Source organism: Bombus vancouverensis, chromosome 14, assembly GCF_051014615.1.
Source record: "Bombus vancouverensis nearcticus chromosome 14, iyBomVanc1_principal, whole genome shotgun sequence".
NCBI classification, from domain to species: Eukaryota; Metazoa; Arthropoda; class Insecta; order Hymenoptera; family Apidae; genus Bombus; species Bombus vancouverensis.
Genome location: NC_134924.1, coordinates 10,736,404 through 10,756,713, shown reverse-complemented (window position 1 = coordinate 10,756,713; position 20,310 = coordinate 10,736,404). Strand labels below are relative to the sequence as shown.

General features: G+C 31.5%; 2 protein-coding genes across 2 annotated transcripts; both read right to left on the bottom strand.

Annotated features, from left to right (window-relative positions):
• Positions 1-937: 937 nt before the first annotated feature.
• LOC117154150 (omega-conotoxin-like protein 1) lies at positions 938-3,355 on the bottom strand. Its single transcript, XM_033328865.2, has 3 exons — positions 3,202-3,355; positions 1,737-1,848; positions 938-1,262 (listed from the first exon to the last, which is right to left on the bottom strand). Exons 2-3 carry the CDS (start codon positions 1,845-1,847, stop codon positions 1,128-1,130), a joined length of 246 nt encoding a protein of 81 aa, XP_033184756.1. The 5' UTR covers position 1,848; positions 3,202-3,355; the 3' UTR covers positions 938-1,127.
• A 2,237-nt stretch (positions 3,356-5,592) lies between these two features.
• Positions 5,593-10,472, bottom strand: LOC117155301 (uncharacterized). Its single transcript, XM_076624475.1, has 6 exons — positions 10,348-10,472; positions 10,137-10,252; positions 9,224-9,327; positions 8,551-8,582; positions 7,310-7,428; positions 5,593-5,983 (listed from the first exon to the last, which is right to left on the bottom strand). The coding sequence occupies exons 2-6, from the start codon at positions 10,215-10,217 to the stop codon at positions 5,840-5,842; spliced, it is 480 nt and encodes a 159-aa protein (XP_076480590.1). The 5' UTR covers positions 10,218-10,252; positions 10,348-10,472; the 3' UTR covers positions 5,593-5,839.
• Positions 10,473-20,310: the final 9,838 nt, after the last annotated feature.

Genomic DNA, 20,310 nt, shown 5'->3' with positions numbered 1-20,310 from the left:
TCGTCGAAGATAGCGAATTTAAAGGCGATAGTAAGTTCGAAACGCGATGCGATACGCGCGATAAAGCGATACAGCATGTAGCGCAATCGAACGCCGTGCCGCTTAATTTTCCAGCGGGCACCGTGCAATTACATGCTTGATCGCATATAATTTTCTAAAATGTTTATCTTCCTAGTAACCACACGCTGTTCGAACGGTTTCGTATAAAATTAGCGGAATTTTATTTCATAACAATCGCATTTCTGCCGCTGCCACAAGTTACGCGGATATTATCTTGCGTGCAACTTTCCTGCGTCAGAAACGAAGCACAATAATCTCGTATTAGCTGATAATAATAATCGTCAGCCTAATAATCGTGACCTCTTCGTCGAATGGAAATTCCATCTACGCTGTGTTCCACAGCTCGTTCGTTTTTACACGTAACGCTCTATCGTCACACATTCGATCGAATGTGGACGTCGAAATTAAAAGATAAATGTTAATTTTTCTAAGGCGAACCTTGACAAAAGTAAAGTCAATTCGGAGATTAATTCAAATACAGTGGCTCGTGGAAATAGTTGGACACTTAACATAAAAAACTTTCAATATATTACATTTGCTATATAAAATTATTTCGAACTTTTATTAATATTGTAATGAAACATGATTATATTAATCACATTTGAAACCAATCTGAAAATATATATAGAAATTACAAGATAGTCATTGCAAACATACATTTTGTATACATTATTATTTGAACAGTCAATTGTTGATTATACTAATAAGCTATATTATTTAATAAGACAATCTTTAGCACTGATTCTAAGTATAAAATCATTGTTCATGATGTACGCTAATTTTGTATTAAGTATACGTTTGCAATAGATAACTGTAAACAAATTTCAACAATATAATTACGATAGTCGTTAGAAAATACGTGAATGTAGTTTTAGACTTGCTTGTATGTACGATTTATTTCATTTATTTGTTTCACATATTTACATCTGTTGCATGAATCATGCGCTGTTGTTTGTTTCTAGGTAAACATTAACTTCGAGGCAAAGGTATTAATCGGTTTTGAACGTTGATTTGATTCAATGGGAGACTTTGATTGATATATGCTCAACGTTGAAATGGCTAATTACTTAATAATCCTTCCCTTTCCGGCCAAGGATCTTTTCACGTGCAGCCATCAGGTCTTCTTCCGTGATCTGTACTTGACATCTGTTAGCGTATATGTGACACTTTGTGTTAGTGCAACAGTCTCTGTTGGAAACGCACTGAAATGAAGAAATAAATTCGCGTTAGCGAATTTATCAGCTGGTATAAATGACATTGTGCAGCTCTGGCTGCATATTATTACGGCTGCTTTAAAATTCTATTTTAGGCTCTCATCGTCCACGAGACTCTAATTAGCGGAACTGCTTCGCGTAACCCTGTTATTATTTTTACGTCTGGTCCTCTTTATGACCTGTGTGTCAAGCTGACGTCGAACGTTTCTGATGATCAACACGTTTACAAAATGATAGTTTCATTCAATGAAACACAGAGATATTGTTTTATCTACTGTTGAAGGAAAATGGCAGGCAGAGTATGTCGAGAATCAGGACAATTAAATATTCGAATATAAATTTCTAATATCGTTTTAAATTTCGAAATTTTTTTCACGCTACTGAACGTGTTGACAACGAACCAACGTTACATCATTTTGTTGGTGGACATTCAGAGAAATAACAAAATAACTTTTTACTTACGGGGTCACCGTGTCTACCGCAGGAGCTGGGGACGGCCGTAATGACGGTTGTAGCCAGCAAAACGACGCAAACGAATAGCATAAACTTGGACATTTTGCGATGTATTTTCATACTGTAAATGAGAAAAAATTGTATCACTTTCTCTTCCCATCTTGCAATGCAATTCATTTCTTGTTGTTCAATTTTTTAATCTCGTATAGCACTAGGAATTTTATTGTTTCCCATCGAACTATCATTTTGCTTTTTATTTTCGTTTGTAACGAACATTTTTTAACGAACACTTGCTTTTTTTGTCAAATTCGGGGCATTTATCTTTAGAAGAAATTCAAAACGAACCGGAATATATCAAGAGAAAGATACTTCTTAACTCAATTATATCTCGTCTGAATAGATCTGTGAAAGACGCTCTCCTGCGAAGGTCGGACTCAGATTCATAACATTCTAGCTCATTACGCAAGCGACCGGGCATATGTATGAGTTCTGCGCAGGAAGGATGTACACAGGTGTCCGTGAATGAGTCATTAACTACTGACCTGACTCGTTCTTGAATAGCGATCAGAGTGACTAAAGTATATGGCCACGGCCAACCGTGTACGGCATCAATCTACTTCGCCAAGTGGTTGTCACGTATTTAGTGTGACAGAATTCTTTCGTGCTTTATAATGGACATGAAATAATAAACACATTGTTTTGGCCTTCCTCTGCAAAATAACTTACTGACGAGTTACGAATTTATTATCTTTATCTGCTCAAGTTTTTTTATTACGTCACTTTTTATGGAAATTATGCGAATACACAATTCTGTTATCGACGTGTCTGGAATTTTTTTTCGTTAAAAGAATAATATTTTTAATTTAATCGATAGCAGCACTATAGTCAGTTTAAAATTGTCTTCTTTCCTAATTTGCCAATTTTATTTTTATTTTACCAGATCGTTAATAAAACGTTTATAATCATAGCGTTTGATTTGGAAAAAGATAACTATCTCGATAGTTGCGTGTACAATGACGAGATGAATAACGTACTAAAATAACAACAATACGTGACAACAGGCGTTCAAAGTTCAATGCACGACCAAGTTAACGCATCGAGAAGAAGTCACTTGGAAAACATGCTGTCGAACGTTTTCGTCTCTTTGAAGAGCTCGAGAAATTTGAGAAAGTTTGACGTTTACGATACACTCATATTTACACTTCGTACACTTCATACGATTTTCTATATTCTCTTGATATTTATTCACTCCAAATCATATATTCAAATGTTTCACCATCTAAAATTATTTACCGAAATTCAAATTCACAATCGAATCGAACCAATCACTGAAAAACGGTTTATACGTGAAATCTGTAACTGTAATTGTATTATTTTCAAACACTTTTTCACGATGATCAGCTTAAAAACAAGTTGTTGCCAGCTATTCAGAAGTAATTTGTGCTTCACGAAGAAACTGCGCAATTCTACTCACCAGAAGTGACTTGATCTGTAGGAGCGATTTCACGGCTCTTTCTTCACAGCTAACGTCTCAAGAGTTCGACCTTAACTGATTTCTCAACTTGAAATATACTACGCTTTTATACCGCAACATCGCGTCACTCTAGCCGCTGTTTAAGTCGTGTATTACACATACAGTATGCGGCACGTGTGCGTAGCTGGAAGAGTGCTGGGTAATAGCGAGAAATGTTATATTTCTTGCAAGTACACGTGATTCAGTTTTAAGAAATGTTTGTGCAGTTGTTTCGCTTTTTATTACACTGATGAGTTTTCGTTCCAACGATTAGCTTAGCTACTGAATGAATTTTCCACGTCTTATTTTCTTTCCTCTTTCTGACCTATTTATTGGAGGAAATTTGGAATTTTTATTGTAGAATTTTGTGAAATGCAATTATGTCATTTAGAACTGTTATATATATTATATTAAAACAACATGGTTGGAAAATTGTGTTAAAACTCATTACTGAGAGATTAATCGAGTAGGTTTGTCACATCATTATTAATTAATTTAATTATAGATATTAAATTTAAATTGGTTAAATTAAAATTATAAGTATTAAATTATATTAATATTTACATGTTTTAATCCGTGTTAATTTATATGTTTTAAGTGACTAACTACAATTACGTATTTAGAAGATAATAGAAGATAAGTATAATACAAAATTATAATTAATAATGAGCAAATTTTTATCTTTCAGTTATAATTGTTATGTAGATTACATGTATATAACTATAATATAACTGTCTTTCAACATATTTCGTCATACTTTCCAAAACAGATACGATGGGAAAACTAAGGAGTCTGTCGGAAATGGAAAATACGTGATACAGTTCGTCCTTGAAAGTTGAATGTACACAACGTGTATACGTGCAACAAGTATATTTTTATCTCTTTTTTTCTGGTTATCTATAAAACATTCATAGGACCTTACATCAGTAAAGTATTAAGAGCGCATAAAGCAATGCTTTACAATTATTCTTCTCCAAAAAAAAAAAAAAGAAAGAAGAAAGGGAAGAGAAAAAGAATTAATTGAACAGATAACGTTTGGAGAATATAAATTGCTGGCTAAACGCGAATAAAAATAACAAGGAAGATAAAATAGGGAAATCCGTTGTCTTTGTTGCTAACAGATTTCATTTTTCAATTTCACAATATACTGCATGAGCGTAAACAATGAAACATTACTTTCGATCTCTATCTTCGAGTTCAATCGTTCTGTCGTATGTACAAATCCTTCTTTTCCTTTCTGCGTTAACAAAAAAAAAAAAAAAAAAAAGAAAAGGAAAAGAAAATAGAAAATAAAGAAGGAAAAGGCCACCTATTAACTTATAGTAACTGAAGATTGTTCTGGACCTGTTATTTAGTTTGTATCTCGGCAAATTCGAGGAAGTCAAAACCTGCCGTACTATTTTCCCTACAATTATAATTCACTCCGATTATACTCTAAACTGTATAACAATTGAAAAGAGGCAGTCACTGCGAACATTCTTTTTCCATTCGTCGCTATGAAATGGTCGAGCACTTTTTGCTTTCTGCGCCGATATTCCATCGACTGCATATTGCAGGCTTTATACATTCCATTGATCTCCCGACAAAGCCCTCTTGTTCTTTAATTCGCTTAATAGGAAACAACAGGAAAGAAAACCGAATCATCCGGTAATATTGTCCTTTTATCCGTAGACGGTAGCCAAGTGAAAACGTCGATTATTTCTCTTTTCCTTTCTTTCGCTCTCTCTCTTTTTTTTTTTTTTTGTTTCTTTTAACGTCACTGAATTTCACGTACAACGAACCGGCGCGCCGCAACCGTAGCTTTCTTTCCCTCCTTGGTAAATCTGCTTTTGAAAAACATCACCATACAACGTCACAACTTTGCAATTTCAAAATTAAAAATTTTTTAACGTATCTCGTTGTTTGTTTGTTATACAATTTCGTTTACTTATCGTTACGATGATACTGCCACTAAACTGTCAAAAGATTAGGTCATTTGAAAACTTTGACATTTTCCACGCAACATCCGCAGGAACGGATGAAGTTTCAAATTATGTTGCTATGTTATATGTAATATAAACGAGCAGTGATAATTTTTCGTTTATTTAAATAACAACGTATGCTAACAGTCAGAAATAAGACTCGTGATATGGTGAAACTGATATCACAATGAACCTTCACATAGGACAAATGAAAATTGAAACGTTTTACAAAAAAAAAAATTTGTGTGAGAAGTATTTCTTATCTTAATATTACTTTTGCGTTGCTATCAGCAGATATTTTTATCAGTCACTTATTTCTTTTTAGCCGTTGATTCACATGGTTCCATATGATTCAGCTATTATAGTAACAACGAAGACGACGAAATATGTATTGATATTTTTAAGTATTTTATTGCTTGTTTTCTTTTTATATAATAAGGAACGTTCAATTCGAACGAGGATACATATTTATACGATTTGTTAAAAAGCATCAAAATTTATTAAACAAAAATGAAACATGTTAAAGTATCTTTTTTATTTTCCTAGAAAAAGATAAAAATTCAGAAGGGTCGTTTTTGTTATGGATAAATAAAGAGTTTAAGGGGAAAAGCGAAAACGTAAATAATTTTACATAGTACTCAATCGCTTGGATAACCAGGAGGAAATGGTCCATTTCCAATAGGTCTTTTGTCTTGTCCTGGAATATGCACTGAATTTAGCACACATTTAGCTGCATATGTAAGACAAAGAAGATGGCGACAACAATCTTCATACACTGTACACTAAAATCAGAAATACAAAATAATAGAATATTCAATGCTAAAAATGATGTTAAGACTTAGAGCTAGGGTAACTAAACTGTACTTGATATTTTATATGTTTAATATATCGATATTCATTGTATAATAAATATATTGAAATTCAAGCTTTATACAAACTCGAATTGCGAAGTTGCATAGTACAAATTTTCAATAAAAGTTATATAATTTTTCATATATATATGAATATAACATTTACTTGTATATGTGCATATTTCATACTCATAACAGAATTTTAACATTGCCAATTGGATAGTTGCACGTTTTTTGCTCGTGTTAAATATTACTGTATACATAATTATTAAAAGAAGTCTACTAATACCAAAAATGAAAAAAGAAGATGACAAAGAAAAACTACTTTTCTTAGTATGAAACTAATTATAAGGCATCAACCTTGTCTTTAGGTTATTGTCATATTTTCTACGAGATTATTTAAACATTGTCGTAAAATAACGCTTAGTGTATTGTTATCACAAAATTACATACAATGTAAATGCTTTATTAGCACCTGTAAACAAAATAAATGTGGGTTAAAATCTTAGATAATAAAAAATCTTGACTATTATCTTCGAACAAGTGGAAGATATCATTGTAGAAGTGTATCATCAATATGCACGAGAGATATATTATTATATATTTTGTTATTTCATATTAGCGACACTGTGGCGAAGTTGTATCTACAGAATCGTTTAAGATTAAACGATAAACCGTACACACTGCATTAGGTATACTTAAAAATTACTAGCTGCAGAGAAAAAGTCGTATATGACTCTTTTTTAATAGTTTGTAGAATAAAGTTCAAGGTATTTTACATTTGTTATATTCTTATATGTCATGTAAGTGATGTTAGGTTGTAATACTATAAGTTGTCTTTAAGTAAGCGTCAGCGACGATCTAAATGTGACAAAAATAAAATGTGTCACTGTGATATGTAAAGAATAACGTCATGCACATACACTTTTCAAGATACTACAAGCAAAAATATTGTACCGTATAAAAAAAGAAAATATAATCTTCAATATCGATATCCGATATTATGTATATTTCATTTTACAAATTTTTTCAGTTTTTCAACACATAAGTAACTTTTTTTTTATTAGTATTGAATCTGTTATAAAATTACGTGATTCCTCTGATTTAAACAACTGATGTCTATAATTTCTAGGATAATTTAGGAAATACAAAGGAAAATAATTTATAGGTATAAATGAAATACCTTAAAATTAATATATTCTATAAAGAAAAGTACTTCTTTTTGTACTTTATAAGTTTTATGCCTGTTGCACGTACCTTTCCATTCCAAGGGCTGCAAGTGCCGGTTTCTTTCGATTGAGTCGATAGCACTGCAGTACAAACTGCCATAAACATCAACATGGGCAGCAGAAATCGCATTTCAATAGCTATCGAAGCTGCAATAATTATTGAAAAGAACTTGATATAATTAAAGATTACTGTAAGCATAGAAATTAGGAAAATATGATACGTACAAGAAATTGAATAAATATTTTAATTAGGCTTAATAAACAAATTGTCTATTATTCATGATTATTCTCCTTATTTATAAACGTTTCGTGCTAATTATATATATTTCTATACAGAGATCTAATAGGAAAAACATAACAGAAGCGTTGTGAACATAACTGCAAACTTTTCTCATATTTCACGTTGAATTCCGTCCGATTGCGCATAGCTCATAAAAATTCACCATTACATTCGTTTTTGCTGTTATACTTGCGCTATACAAAATGTGCAGTGAAATTGAAACATTACTTCTATTACGTATGGTTGAGCAGGTTCTGCGATTATTCCTCAAAAATTTAATAATTATGTTTCACAGAACAGAGATTCGATACGATTCAAAGCGACAAAATAGATATAATGTAAATTTTTAATTCCTTCCAGTATGAAACATTTGTTTAAATCATTTTCTTTTAGATTATCGGGTCCTGGAATTTTCTGTTTCGTTAAAAATACAATTTATCAATATTTTGGACTAAAAATGCGATTAACATTGACAGTATGAATGCTAGTTATGGCACATATTTATATGAATAATACTAATTGAGGAGCTTTCTAGAAAACGAGTATAATTTTATATATTAAGGCTGGAATATAACTTTATATATTTTCCACTATAGTTTTTGATAAGCGAATTAATATGGATGTAATATATATGTGCGTGTATTTAATACAATTTGATACTAAGGTGCTATATAAAATTAAAGAATGATTTGTGTAGAATTCAGGTGAAATTCAACGTAAAAGTTGAACTTAACATGAACGAAATATGTTTGAAAGAAAAGTTATAAAATATTTATTTTATTATATTTGTTGTAGATATTAATTCAAGTTATGTATTCTTTTAAAATTTAATTACAGTGAAATTTACAATATGTGTGAACGGAAACAGCAAATTAGAAAATATTTCCATATTTTGAGATTTTTATTCAAAGTAGATAATTGCAGTGAAATAATAATAATTTGATGTTTCAGATCACAAATAATTTTAGAGAATAAAGAAATATACTAACTTCTATCTGCGTGCTTCCAGCGTCGAAGTACGCTTTAAACTGTCGTGTAATCGGTAGTTTCGTGTATTTATACGGTCGACATAGTCGATCGAGGTTGAAATCACAGAGCCATTCATGTTATCGTGGAATGTTATTGTCGTATTGTTATAAGAAGTTCAATAATTTCTCGCGAATCTTAATACATACAGTGTAGATATAATAGATTCTTTCGTTTTATCATTTACGTATGTTATTTTTTGTATTACGTATATTTCAATTCATTATTAATTAGTATGTAGTAAATAGTACTATAAATACAATGGTGTGTAAATACTTTTTGTAACCACTGTATACATTTATCATCAAATTTTACTAATAATATTAATTTAGTCAGAGCAGTTCCGTAATTTATTTACAAATTATACCGTACATAAATTTATCTGTTTAATAAACAGAGAAAGATATAGGACCTTAGATAAGGAAAATTAAGGAACAATAAATTTAGCACAAATGTATCTTATATTTATTATACATATGCATACATATATTAATATAGAGGAAAATAAATTCAATTTTAAGATTCTAAATATGACGAGTATCTAACTAGATTCGTAGACAAACGAAATAACATTGATATCAATCGAAAGATGATTCATTGCCGGGCCAGAACACGTGCGCGGCTTGATCTTGTAGCTAATTTTTCAATTCTAGTGGTGAAGGCGGACCCATTTTCTTGGTGCATCGGCGAGCCCACGGGTTGCATATCAACGGTTGACAGCAATCTTTGTCATCAGAGCACTACGACAAATTATACCCGATGATTAGCCATACGAACGAGCCAATTGACGCGTGATAAAAATTTCGAAAAATTCCCAGACGACGCATAAGTTTCGTTGGTCTCTAAAGAAATATCTGGCTACATTACGTATAGCTATTGGATTGGAAAATTATTCGCATAGAATCAATCGTTATTCAGATTAGTCAAATTATTTGAATTCGAAAGACTTGAATTTAAGCTTTTATTTGTACGAATCAAGTTGTATGAATTAAAATTACTTAAATTTTACCCTTTCGGGGTTCAATTTTTTCTTAACTTGCGAGAAAATTTGTTCCCTATTAATTACTAATAATAGGAACACATTTTGTCAATAGTTCTATAAAGTAAAAATAATATCTCAAGTCAGGTAAAGTAACAAGTACATGTATATTACTATTTGCACGAATAATCACTGTAATCGATATTGAAATAAATAAATAGAAGGAAAAGGGTAGTGTAATTCCAAGCTACTTGAATTCAAGCAATTGGAAGTAACTTGACTAATAAGAGCTGATTAATGAAAATTAAATGATCCAATATCAGCGATACACTAAATTGTAAAAAACATTATGCTATCTAACAAGTGTTGTTCGTTACAAAGAATAATTAAGAGAATCTCAATTCTAACTGAAATTTGAAAAGATATTTCTATTCGAATGAAATAACAGATTCAAATTAAGCCTAGCCCTAATTGGCGGATTCAAACAACTGAAACAGTTTTACTTAGTTTAATATAATAACAAAATTGATACTCTTAAGTTTAATTTTCATCGTTAGCAAATTTACTTACTAGTGCACCTGCTGGTCTGCAACCCGTAATGGCTGAAATGGCCAGTAAGCAAATGAAGAGAATTACGAACAGTACTCTCATTTTAATCACTCGATATGATTCCACAAATATAGAAACTGCAAAATATCATACAATGAAGCGTAATTATAAAGATTGTATTTGTTTGTTTGAAACAAATTTAGTATATCTGATATACAAACTTAAAACTTACCTTTCTTAGATTCAGCTTTCAGTCTCTTTCATGTAGCTTGTAACGTCTGAGCATATTTGTTATAACTTTGATATTTATACGATCCGACAAATCTGTAGATAATATTTTTTCTATTTGGACGGGACACCTTGACGAATCATCAAACTCTATTTGTGATCGTCACGGATACCACTGCATTTTATCGAGATTCACCGACTGCAAGGTAAACACCGTATTGGACAAACATATTGCGCAAGCCTTCCTGTTTCGCAGAAATCCACGAGAGAGAAGAACAAACCCCCTGTCGTTTCTTATCTTGATAAAATAATTATTTTTCTAAAGATCGTTGTTTTGCTGCCAATTTATCATTTTCTTCCAAGAAATTCGATTGTAATCTCTGTTCATAATTTTTATCTTGTAAGTGTTTATTTCCAAATTAATAAACTTATAATTAGATATGCTTGTAAATCTATAATTAAAGTTCAATTGACATTAGTAACAATAGATATTATCACACTGCAATAATAGATAACGAGATAGTATAATAAATTATAATAAGAAATAGAAATTTACATTTTTTTGCAAAGTTATTGTAATCACAATATACCTATAATATTAAAATATTACTTTTTTTCGTAAAAGATATAGAAATAGAAGAGTTACACAAACACGAATGTAACACAATATTCACATTTAATAAATTTATTTAAAAATCGAATCTCAAACTTCTAAGGTATCTTTATCAAAGTGTTCCATTTTTAAAGTTACATGTACGTGTGTATGATACTCGTACGTTTCCTTTTACGTAAAAGAAGAATTCATGTCATTTAGATAACTTAAAAGTACATAGAATAATCAAAGTATAGTAATCGTTATTGTTTTAAATTAATCGTCGAGTTGTTACTAACTTCCAGAACTGCGATACGATCGTTATTCCCAAAATGAAACTTTTATGTCGTGTTTCCAGAACGTCATTAATACGTCGATCGCTGGTCACCAACATTTTCAGGAAATAGCATAATTTGAAAGTATAACAAACACTTGGCGTTTTCACCAGTTGTTCGATCGAATCGAGCGATTCGACTGGGTTACAAGGTAAACGAAATTGATGCAAGCAGTTAATTTGTATGATTGAATTTTGCACGACGTTGTGTATTCATTATTCTGTTTGTTGTTAACCAGGACAATATTGAAACTTTATGTAAGAGTTCTATGTGCTCGACAAATTTTTGTACTCACATTTCCAGATCTTCCTTTTTTCATTTTGACAATGCCTCGAAAAAGATTCCGTTTATTTTCTTTTTCCCCTTTTTATAAAAATTTCTCGTCGCATTGACTTCTGAATCATCGATAAACTGCAGATTCTATGAATCGAAAATAATAAAGTTTCATACGATCAAATAATAACCGCTTTGATAAAGAATTTAATAATTACTAATTTTCTTCTTAATTTAGCAAATTGCATAAACAAGAAATCCTTATGAAAAGTTCTGTACATTTTATAAAAATGAATTACTTTATTGATTCAAAATGTATATCATTTTGAAATGTTAAAATCGTCGAAGTTTATTATCCGTTATAGTTTTTTAATTTATAATATGTAAATAATATTTTTACATTTTGTAAATAACGTATAAAAATGAATATGGAATCAATGTGAGATAGTAAGTATGTTTATTATTATATGAAAATTTTGAATAAACAGGAGATACATATAGCCACGTGTATTCGATAGATGAACTTTCAAAATCATCGCTTTCGACAAAATAAGCAGGATAAACAGTTGCATTCATTTGTATTTATTAATTAATATTCCATTGTATATTTTAATTAAGAGTCGCGAGTAATTATCGTTTAACTATAAGATAATTATTTTATACCACTGTAAACACATTATTTAATCATATTTCTTTTAAAGGCAATCTGTATCATTCTCAAAGATAAAGTTTTATTTGTCATATCCTTTTGATGAAATCTTATGCACAATGATTTTCAAGCGCAGTGAAGGAACTATAAACAGAAGTAAATAAATTTAAGTAGTTAAAAAAAGAACAGAAACCTTGTTATCATTAAAATTGAAGATAAATACAAGTTATCTCGTTCTCATTAAACTATTTAGAGAGGAAAAAGTGCTATGCGAAAGACTAAAATGTTATGGAATTTTTATGATCCAAAATTAATTTTGTAATTATCATGGAACTAGTTTCTTAGAAGTTTTATTAAAAAAAGCCATTTCTTTGTGACAAACGAAATATTTCTAGATAGGGAAACTTCTCATTATCATTTTCATCTTTTAGGGCATAATCATGTAGAAAAACAAATATTACGATTCGACAAACTCGACAAGTCGAATTCAACGACAAATATTATTACTCCACTCTCAACTGATTTTAATGATTTTAATCCATTCCTTGCTGACGAAATGCATGTAAAAAAAAAGGGTATCTGTTACCATTGCTGCTTACTACATGTTCAACATCGTCAAAATATTGTAATAGATGTTCAAAATGCTCTTCATCAGCTTCCAAACATTTACGCATTCTCACTCGAATAGACAGTTGCAGTTAAGTCAACAAGAACACTTGAAAATGCAAGTACGTACTTCACCACGCATACGTATCGTTTTTCTCGTTTTCAGTTTTCATGCTATTAAACTATACCATAGTAGTGGAAGCTAAAAGTGCTAAATTTTTTATTGTCTGAAATTATTTCAAAGAACGAAAACTTTCGAATAATAAAATCACAAAAATTACTTAATCCACTATCAAATGACAGTGAAAGGAAATAATACGTATATCGTGGATTAAGCGGATTTTACAATATAAAAATAACAATCTCGTTGATATTTTTAGATAAACAAATGCGTAACAAGTTTATTATACTACGATCTAATACTTATGTCAATATATCGTCTAATACGACCTATACCGCGAAAAAAATCGCGATCTGACGTGAGTCGTAACAGCCGATCGCATTTTTTTTCTGCGAGCTGTCGACGATAATTGGCGTAACACCGGCGTAATATTTCAAAACACCTGCCGTGTAACGCGTTCACATGTCGTACGGCCTATCAAAACCGCCCTCTAAATTGATTCAATTGTCGTTCCCCGAGGGAAAGAGAGGCCTTCTCGTGCGCTTATTTTTTGGGAACCCGGTAAATCCGTTGACCGCGACTGCTATTACTTTTCTCTGTTTTTTCTGCCTGCTCTTTTTGTTGTTGCTTTTTTCCCCCAATTCCGACGCTTTTCTCGAGGCGTTTCTCGGGGCTAAAAATTATTGTCGTGCGATCGAACGTTTCACCCGCTATGGAAATGCGCGTTGCCGATAAACTTCCAAGCTAAATGTTTCAAGGCGTTAAATCGTGTACAACGTGTTCCTTCTTCGCTGGCTGAAATTGTTTTTCCGAGATTGTTATTCGGAAAACGATTCTTTTCGAGTCTATCCGCAACAAGTGGCAGGATATTAAAAAAATTTCATGCGGAGAGTGATACAACTTTTATTGGAAACATTTAGCGATTTCGCATTCTACGAACGAGGAAATGAAAGAAATGAAGTTGTTATGATAGTGGTGCGCGATATATATATCCACTCGATTAGTCCACACAATTTTAAGTTATTTGTATTTGTCTAATCTTTTAAATGATGAAACAAACCATTTTATCTGTGGATGACTTTTATCTAGAAGTTGCTTGCTTCTTCTTTTTGGAGCATAATGTTCCGCCTTAAAGTATTGCGTAACTGGAGATATTTAACGACAGTAGTAAAACGACAAAAATCTTGAATAACATCGTTTATTTCTATTTATATTTATTTTATCTATATGTAAAAAAAAATTAAGCGTTTAAAGATATGAAAAATATCATTGCATCGAAAATCGTAATGTGCGAAGAATGTTGAGCTGAAAAAAGAAGCGAAGGTTATTCGATAGCTTTTGTTTCAAATCGAAGTAGTTAGGCCGTATTTTCCTTTTCATTTCCAATTTTATATCGCAAATGGAATTTTTCATTAAAAACGTTGAGCAATATCGCAAGATCAGATAGGATTTTTACGAAATTAAAAAGAGCGATATCGAGAGGTTTGGAAAACGCAGCAGTAAACGGAAAAAACATTATAAAATAAAACGCACCGTCGAAAGTTACAAAGTAACGAAATTTATTGTTCGCGCGATCATAAAGGATTCGTAAAATCGTTTATGGAATTCAATATCATTTATATTATTAAAATTTTATCGTGGCACATATTTATGCCGGTGCTGTTGGAAATACAGTCACCGAAACCTTAACAAATTTGAAATCACGCACTGATATCACTTATCGCTTTAATATTCATTAACTTTTTAATCGATTGATGTGATCGTAACAGATGTAGTGAATGATAAAAGTAGTATATTTACATCTCACAAACTGTATTTACTTATTTGCATTATATCGCTTCAATTCTAATTACCTGTGTACAACATGTACATACATATCGAAGTCGGTAGTTCTAACGTTAACGTGTATGAGTCTATATCTCAATTTTCTGTCAAAATTTCTTTTCTTTTTTTCTTAAGGCAACATGGTTAATAATATTTCGTGAAGTGAAAAAAAAATTCAGAAGGTAGCAGATAGTATTACAAGATTACAATTACGATTCGCTCCAAAGAAGAACGTAATACAATCTACATCGGTGAAAAATTTGAAACCCGTAAATCAGAAATTCTGATCCGTTGGCAAGACTCAAATTACACTCATTGATATAGAAAATGTAAACGATCGACGAGTTATGTAACGCGTTAGCAATTCGAAAACGAATCCCGCGGTGAATTTTCTGAACGTAGAGGAAAAGAAAAAGAGAACGAGAAAGGGCAGATGAGAGAACGAGTTGGAGTGACGAGAGAGCAACGAGCTGCTTGAATCGACGATCACGTGTTTTACGTAAACACGATATTATGTATTATAAAATGTATGCAACCGGGGCTCCGTTAACCGCGAATAATATTTCTCTCTGACTGATGAACACGGCTGGTCAAGTGCATCATTGCTTGCAATTTAATACAATGAAGACAATTAAAACATTTATCGAGCGCGGTTTTGATAATCGGCAAACAAACGAGCGACCAGTCATTTTATCGAAGCGATAATTAAATGCCTGTTCCGATTAATTCGTTGCATCCGAAAGAAGATCAAGCTGTTGCGCTCCTGTTGCGCCAATCGAAGTGTTCGTCAGGATTACCAGCCTTCCTCTTTTTCTTCTTTCAAGTTATCGTACTTCGAGTAAGATCCTGGATTAGTTTAATAAATTTAACAATATTCAACGAAAATCCATTTCAACGTTTTGATTAATAAGCGATATCGTCTTTTCCAATGTCGTAAAAGGCTGAGAAGAGCTGATTTTGGGAAGAATTTGGCTGCTCTTTAAGAGAAAATTACACAAGACTAATATAGTGAATGAAGATATTTTTTTTTTGATTCTGCCATACAAATTGTATCATATATTTTCGAGTCTTATTCTTTTACCGGGAAATTTTTAAAATTTTTAAAGAATTTGAGGAATGTTATTATTAAATTTCATGTACTAGAGTCTTCGGCAAAATCGAGCATAAGTTTGTTCCAATAACAAGTGACGAGTATGTTTTCATAAAGTCTCTTATCATAGGTAAATAAGTCTTTAATCGAAAAAGATTTAAAAGAAAAGCATCGGAAAGTGAATCATTTAGCGTATCGTAGTCATTATCGCGTAATTGTTTTTAACCTGGTTTATATAATTAATGCGTTTTCAAATGATGTATTCAATGCAGCATATTATCCAAATTAACTTTTGCAAATTTAACAATTATTCCAATATTACAACCTGTAATGTTGTAAGTGGAACTGAAAACTGTCAGTAGTTATTTGCATCATTATTCGGATAATTTCAGAATAGTTGCTTCAATAAATTATTCGAATACGTAATGAGGAATCATTTGAATATGCAGATAGAATAATATATTACAAATAACCAATAATTATTATCCAGGCAAAATATTCGACCGAACGAAATTCATTCGAATAATTATTGTACAAAAGTATTAGATAAACGTTTATTTAAACTAAAGTACATATTTCTCATACCTATTCTTCACGAAAGAACGTAGAATTTATCAACTCGTAGATTATGCAGTTGAATTCTTCACAAAACGGTACTTTTATTAAACATAATGTTTGTTAACTAAAAAATGAGATCTACGAAACTGTACCGTATCATTCCTTTAGTTAACGAGTCGTATTACTCTTCTTGCAAAACAATGACGCGTGCGGTGTCAATAATTGCTTATCTAAGATTTCACAACGTGAACTTTTCAGTCTTCTAACTTCTTTTATGTTTATCATTTATGTTTCCTCTTTCATTTATTCACTGAAAGTGAAGTTATCTGTCCATGTTTCGAATACTCCAAACTCATTTTCCTATTATACATGAATGTAACAACATCTAATAAATTTGTCTACGTTGCTCTTATCAGAATTTGTGTTAATCGTACTCGATAAAAATGAAAATACGAACATTGCTTATAGAACATTTGCGTTGCGAAGTCATCTATTAAATTTGAATAACCAATATGCATGACCTACGTGGTCGGTGAAATAAGGCGACGTCTATCAACCTCAGGGTTAGTTACGAGGCGATAAAAGTGATATCTCTTCCGAGAACGATGTTGCGCTCCTAGTCTTTGGAAAATTATTAAACGCATTTCCACGAGGAGGACTTGTTTGTTACGATTCTCGAGTAGATTTCCGCGATATCGATTAATTTTCAGGGTTAATATCTAATTATACGTTCTACGATTTCAGTTTACTCGATTTTTCATTTAGGACAGATAAGCTTCGATGTTATGACTCGCTAGGAAGGGAAATACGTATTGAGATTCCTGTAGATATCCTTCTTTAAAAAGCAATGTTATCAAGGAATTTTTATTTGTAATTGAACTATACGATGTAGTATATTTATCTTAGTTGAAGGATTTATATGTTGAATGACAAATGATTACTTTATACTACTTAAATATTCGTTTGATATAAATACTTACAGGATTAGCAATTCAATGTTAATGATGACCAGTTTAAGAGCAAACGTTACATCTTAGAAGCGAACTGTCAGTTGCTACATTCGACAAATATACCAAACTGATCAAAATGACTAATTTGTCACAGACATTCTTCATATATATTTCATAGATCTACGAAAGTGGATTTTTTGGAATTTCAATGATTTTTTATAAAATATATAGATAATATATTTCTTCGTATCTTTTCCATTTTCATTTCTTTGATTTGAAGTTCTATGCATTCGATACATGTATTATTTATTAACTGTCAGTAGTTCTGGAATCAAAAATTTTGTTAAACAGCTGAAAATTCAAACAACATATTGCTGGAATTATCGTGCTTAATTTCCCTAGTTCAATAATTCCCGTTGTTGAAGAGCCAGTTACTTGTTGCTGGCGATTACGATATTGCGTGTATCGTAACTGAATTAAACTTGGTCTCTAAGACGATGTCTGCATTAGAATCGCGTGCAAAGGGGGTGTGTGTGTACACATTCCACACGCACATCCGGTTTGCATTTCCAGGCACTAATAATCATTTTCCTGTACACGTGTCGCCTTAACTTCAAGGAAACTCTGTGGTTAGGTGAAAAGGAAATTAGCATGGACGTTCTTACCAAGGGGAGAACAAAAAATTGCATCGTTTACGTGTCTCGTGGGGTTGATAGGGATCAGGGTGAACTGTGTAGTCGCCTAAAAGCTGATCGTTTCGAATTTTTCAGATAATCATCTAACGAAGAAGCTATTCTTAACGGTAACTGTAATTTTCGTGACAACAATTCAGCAATTTCTTTGTAATAGGAATATTTTATCGTATTTTATTTATTGATTTTTAATTATTCTCAAGGTTACACTGACAAATTATACCCTTTCCAAATAACATTTTCGTTTCTCTATTTTATCATATCGAATGAATTATGTCAAATAAAAGTAAAATTGGAACTAAAACTTTATCTTATTAGTGGAGTTACATGTTTTACGGTAATCTTGATACATCGGTCAATTCGTATAAATTAAAATGAACTTTCTGTACTACTTCTAATGGTCTACTTTAGTGTAGCCATATATTCTGTCGGTAATTTCCGCGTTATTTTTAAAACCTCTATTTTGGACAATTTACCAAAAATTTATACATCATAAGTAATTTCATAGATGCACAGAATTCAAGTATATATTGTGAAAAGCTTCAGTTTACGTGACGTTTGTGATATATGCAAATTATATTAATTTTTCGAAAACATGAAAAAACCGAGAAGATCACTTTGTTGCTTCTTCATTGTCATTTTCATCATCGATTCTTCGATGTTTACAGCCCGTTGTTCTTATCGATTTATCACCTTATCTGACGACGAAATACTCCCCAGGGTTCGTGTGCTTTCCAGTCACTTAAGTGATAAATTTTCGCTGCTAACGTCGAGCTGTCTTTAGTGGTTTTGCCTGGCAAAATCTATTGCTCCCTTAGTTGGCCATTTCACGGCACTTAGGCTTGTCTATCGTCTGCTCTGCGCGTTACCGAAATAGTGGCTCAAAATTACAAATAGATTGTTATAAGAGACGGCCAAATTTCAATGTTAGAAAAGAATACAAAATTCAAATTTCATTTATGTACAAAGTGTTTCGTGTATTTTGGTCTGATTTGTTCTTAATTGCTTTTATCGATACACAAATTTATGTCCTAACAAGAGAAAGTAATTCAGAACGGAGATCATCGTGATATTTCGAGACGTTTCTTCTCGAAATCATCTTTTACGAAAAGCTGTTAAACTCATCGAGATTTTTCTTAAATGGAAGTACAAATAAATGCAATTTTGTATTCTGAATATTTTGTATAATTTCTTGCATTCGTAAATGTAACTAAAATAATGAACAATTTTAAACTAACGAAACATTCCGCACATAAACTTAAAAGCTGATTAAATTGTCACTTTAAATAACAGTTATGAATGCTTTAAACCGATGCAAATTCGGAAATTTGTATAAACAAGCCACCACATGTAATAGGTTGATGAATTTATAAAGATTTAGTATTTCAAAATATTTCGAGGAAGATAGTCACGCTTATAAGTTTGTTAGCTTCGTTAAAATAATATATAGGTTCGGTTTATTTTGCCTATCTTAACCATTTTCTCGTTAAAATATTGACAGTGTCATTTGTATTCGAAGCAGTTACCTTTGTTATGGTAAATAGTTTATTCCATACAAATGCAGGTATGTATTCATAAATACTTGTACAGATGAAAATAGTATTATGATATATCAAAATACCATTAATGTAACAGACTGCAAGTTAACACGTATACCAACGCGAGAAGTGCATGTAACAAGTTATTAAAAAATTACACCGGATATCAGGTACTTTTTCATATTTCAATCAAATGATGTGAATAGTGCGCAAGGAAACACTTTCATATATCGTTGTAACTTTTAAGTAGTAATTACAATGAATAATTTATTAAAACAAATGACAATCAGCTCGTCAGTTATGACACAATTGTATTTTTCTAACGTTAAAAACCTTCTCAAATTGGTGGAAAATATGAAAAAATTATTATTTGGTATTCGTAACTTCTCGTTTCAAAATTTCACATTAGATATTCTTTTAAAATATCGCAAATCTTTCTTTTTTTAAATGAGAGGAAAATTAAAATATACGAATTCAGCGATTACAGTAAGATTAACTCGTCTTTCACGGTAAACAAGTAGAATTTTAAACTCATCCTCTAATTGTTATTTATCTTATGCGATTCTAGAACAACCTATATAAATCCAACCTAGATTCATTTTCTCGTTCTCTTTCTGTCTGTCTGTCTGTCTGTCTCTCTCTCTCTCTCTTTCTTTCTCTCTCTTTCTATTTTCCGGTTTTCCTGGTCTTCTCGGTTTCGTCTTCACGCGTTTCCTACCTCGTCTCTTTCTTTTCTTGG

Coding starts and splice junctions, on each gene's coding strand:
- LOC117155301 (XM_076624475.1), bottom strand. CDS start 10,217: ATGAGAGTACTGTTCGTAATTCTCTTCATTTGCTTACTGGCCATTTCA. Junction 9,328..10,136: donor GCAGACCAGCAGGTGCACTA/GTAAGTAAATTT, acceptor AATTTGTCGTAG/TGCTCTGATGACAAAGATTG. Junction 5,984..7,309: donor GCAGCCCTTGGAATGGAAAG/GTACGTGCAACA, acceptor TTCTGATTTTAG/TGTACAGTGTATGAAGATTG.
- LOC117154150 (XM_033328865.2), bottom strand. CDS start 1,847: ATGAAAATACATCGCAAAATGTCCAAGTTTATGCTATTCGTTTGCGTC. Junction 1,263..1,736: donor GCGGTAGACACGGTGACCCC/GTAAGTAAAAAG, acceptor TCTTCATTTCAG/TGCGTTTCCAACAGAGACTG.